At 40.3% G+C, this 3,127-nt stretch overlaps 1 protein-coding gene across 1 annotated transcript; it reads right to left on the bottom strand.

Moving 5' to 3' along the window:
* Positions 1-1,657: 1,657 nt before the first annotated feature.
* On the bottom strand, positions 1,658-2,188 carry LOC131875108 (uncharacterized). The gene has a single exon (XM_059219130.1). The coding sequence runs from the start codon at positions 2,186-2,188 to the stop codon at positions 1,658-1,660; it is 531 nt and encodes a 176-aa protein (XP_059075113.1).
* Positions 2,189-3,127: the final 939 nt, after the last annotated feature.

The following is a 3,127-nucleotide window of genomic DNA, read 5'->3' as shown; positions in this document are numbered from 1 at the left end:
TCCACGGCCCTTGATGCAACCCCCAAATCTATTTTCTCCATAGTACAATCTTGCTCTGTGGCCTTATCTGCGTCCCTCCCAGGAATGGGCTTGGCCACTTCAGCTATCCAATGTCCTGTTGTGTCATCCACATCAAGCATTGCTTTAGTTTTAAGCTTTTTGGGCTTTAATGCTTTTCCCAAGCATTTACTGACCATGTCCTCCAGTGGAATGGTGACCGGCACCACACTCCTCTTCTTTCCAATGGCAACTTCTAGCCATCTTGGTGCATTGGTAGGTTCTTTAGCTGGCGGGGTGATCTGTGCATCTGAGGAGGTAATGATTGCCAGGGTATTCATGGGATCCTGTTGAATTTCCACTTCTTCATTTGTATCCATTTCTTGTATCCCGAGCTCGCTTTGATCCTGTGAGTTCATTATTTGTTCAGGCTCTTCATTGGGGTCTAAGTCCACCACGACCTATTGCAGGATAGGCTCCCTACCCTTTTTTTTGCTTCTTGATCGAGTTACTCGGGCAGCTGTAAGACCGGATGGCGACCTTCCTGACCTTCTTGGCGGTATTTTCTCTACAGCGGGCTTTGAGACACCCGATAACACCATGAAAACTGGAAATTCTTTCGGAGAACAGAGTTGGATTTACCTTCGGCGCCTCCAATTTATTGAAGTATGGCAACTGCGACCCTCCTTAATATGGAAATAAACTCATACATTCTTCTTTTAATCAGACGGGTAAATATCTATAGGACCACACACACTTCATCATGATTTACCCAAGCATGCAAATTAGCGGTGAAATGACAAACCTAACACCTTCTTAATTATCCATCACTTCCGTACATGCAATTTGATGTTTGCATGATTACTTTCCACATTTAGAATTTTAAAAAGCCGAATAAGGGAATATTCCTTTTTGTCACGCTGCTTTTATTTCCACCAAAAAGCTTTCGGGTTAGTTTTGAAATGAACCTATGAACCTTGAACCACATGAACAAAAGGTTCAATGGTTCAAGTTCACTTAAGAAATGTAACAGTAATGAGTGGCACATAAACAACACCAGGAATGAGTGGCAAAAGAAAAGGACTATTTAAAGTGAACCTTGAACTTTTTGAATCGCTTGAAATTTGGTTCAAGGTTCAAGACTGCATATCAACTCAACGTAAAAAGGCTCACACTCGTCATATAATAATACATTTCCATGACTCACTAAAAGGCATTTCGAACCTTGAACCTTGAACCTCTTGAAATTTGGTTCAACGGGTTCAAAAATTCAATGACCAAAACAAAACAAAAACGCACTTGTTCACACGATGACAAAGACAGAAACAACTTTCTTTTTAAATCATGCTTTGAACCTTGAACCATATGAACCTTTTAACAAAAGGGTTCAACGGTTCAAGTACGAGGAGAACAAATGACCTGATGAAAGTAAAGGCTCAAAAGGCAACCTGCGAATTGGAATATTAAAAAGGAAAAAATTATGGGTGGCCTAACATCAGCTCTGATTGGGGACTAGAACTATGAAGGAACTAGAAATGAACTCCAGAATCTTTGATTTCACATGCCAAACTTTATTCAAAGACACAAACATACTAAACCGAAAAGCCACACATACGCAAAATAACTAAACACTATGTACAAAACTACGAGGGACTCTCATTTACAGTTGATATAATTTCAAATCTTGACCATTGTAGGCCAAAGGAAGAACGGTACCATCTAGATATGAAAGTTTAAAACAATTTGGTCCTTTTACCACATGAATCAGGAATGGTTCCTTCCAGAGCGACTCAAACTTAGCATGTGCTCCCTTGGGCTCTCTTCTTCTGTCCCAGAGCAGTACCTGATCACCTAGCATGAACTTTTGAGGCCTTTCTCGCTTGTCAAATAATCTTTTTACCCTCATTTGATGTTCTGTTATACGATCCACCAATTTATCCCTTTCTTCATCAATCTTTGTCAGGTGCATGATTCGCTTTTCTAAAGAACTCTGGAAGTAAACATCCTCAATAATTGTTTGTAGTTTGGTGGCTGCCAACTCTAAAGGAAGTGCTACCTGAGCACCAACACCATAGACCAGTTCAAACGAAGACATCCCAATTGCCCTCTTTGGCAATGTATGGTTGGCCCAAAGAGCTTCATACAGTTTCTTATGCCAATTCTTAAAATTCTCACTCACTAATCTTTTCATGATATTAATGAGGTTTTTGTTACTGGATTCATCCTGGCCATTTCCCTAAGGATAATAATCAGATGAGTGAGCAAGAGAGATTCCATGATCATAGAAAAACAAAGAAATTTCAGCAGAGGAGAAATTGGTAGCGTTGTCTGCTACAATTTTTAATGGGACTCCAAATCGAACTAAGATGTTCTCCTTCAGAAAATTACAAACAATCTCCGAGGTTGTCTTTTGTACTAGAATGGCCTCAACCCATTTAGTAAAATAGTCTATGGCTGTTGAAATATGAGTGTGATCGGCACTAGAGGTTGGTGTCAAGGGACCAATAAAATCCAGACCCCACTGCTTGAAAGGTTCATCCACAACCATGGGTCGAAGTGGTAATGCTACGAGCTGAGGTTTACCAGTGAACAACTTACATTTTTCACACCTGGTCACCCATGCATATGTGTCCCTGAACATTCCTGGCCAATAATAGCAGTTCCTCAATATCTTGTAGGCAATTATTGTTGAAGAGAAATGACCCCCACAGGCTTCGTCGTGGAATATTTTCAAAAGAGACTCCTGGACCAATTTATCGACACATCTTAAGAAGGTTCCATCTAATCCCCTTTTATATAGTACATCATTAAACATGGCATACTTAGTAGCTTTCAGTCTCAGGTTCCTCTTATCCTTCGCAAAAAGGTGTTCTGGGCAATCTCCATATGTCAAGTAATATGCTACATCTACAAACCATGGATCTTGTAGAGCAACAAATAGAACTAAAGGCAATTCCTCTGTCACTTCCTCCTTACTTTCAGCAATCAGCTTGCACAAACCTTTCCCCCTTACCAATTTTGTGGGTCTAATGTCTAAATCGAATTCCTGAATTTTTGATACCCAAGAAGCTCTTTCATTCATCCCTATGTCTTGTTGCATTAGAATGCTCTTGACTGCCGAATGAGGCAC

This window comes from Cryptomeria japonica, chromosome 4 (genome assembly GCF_030272615.1).
Source record: "Cryptomeria japonica chromosome 4, Sugi_1.0, whole genome shotgun sequence".
Lineage (NCBI taxonomy): Eukaryota > Viridiplantae > Streptophyta > Pinopsida > Cupressales > Cupressaceae > Cryptomeria > Cryptomeria japonica.
Note: the sequence above shows the minus strand (reverse complement) of the source record. Positions and strands in the feature narration are given on the sequence as shown.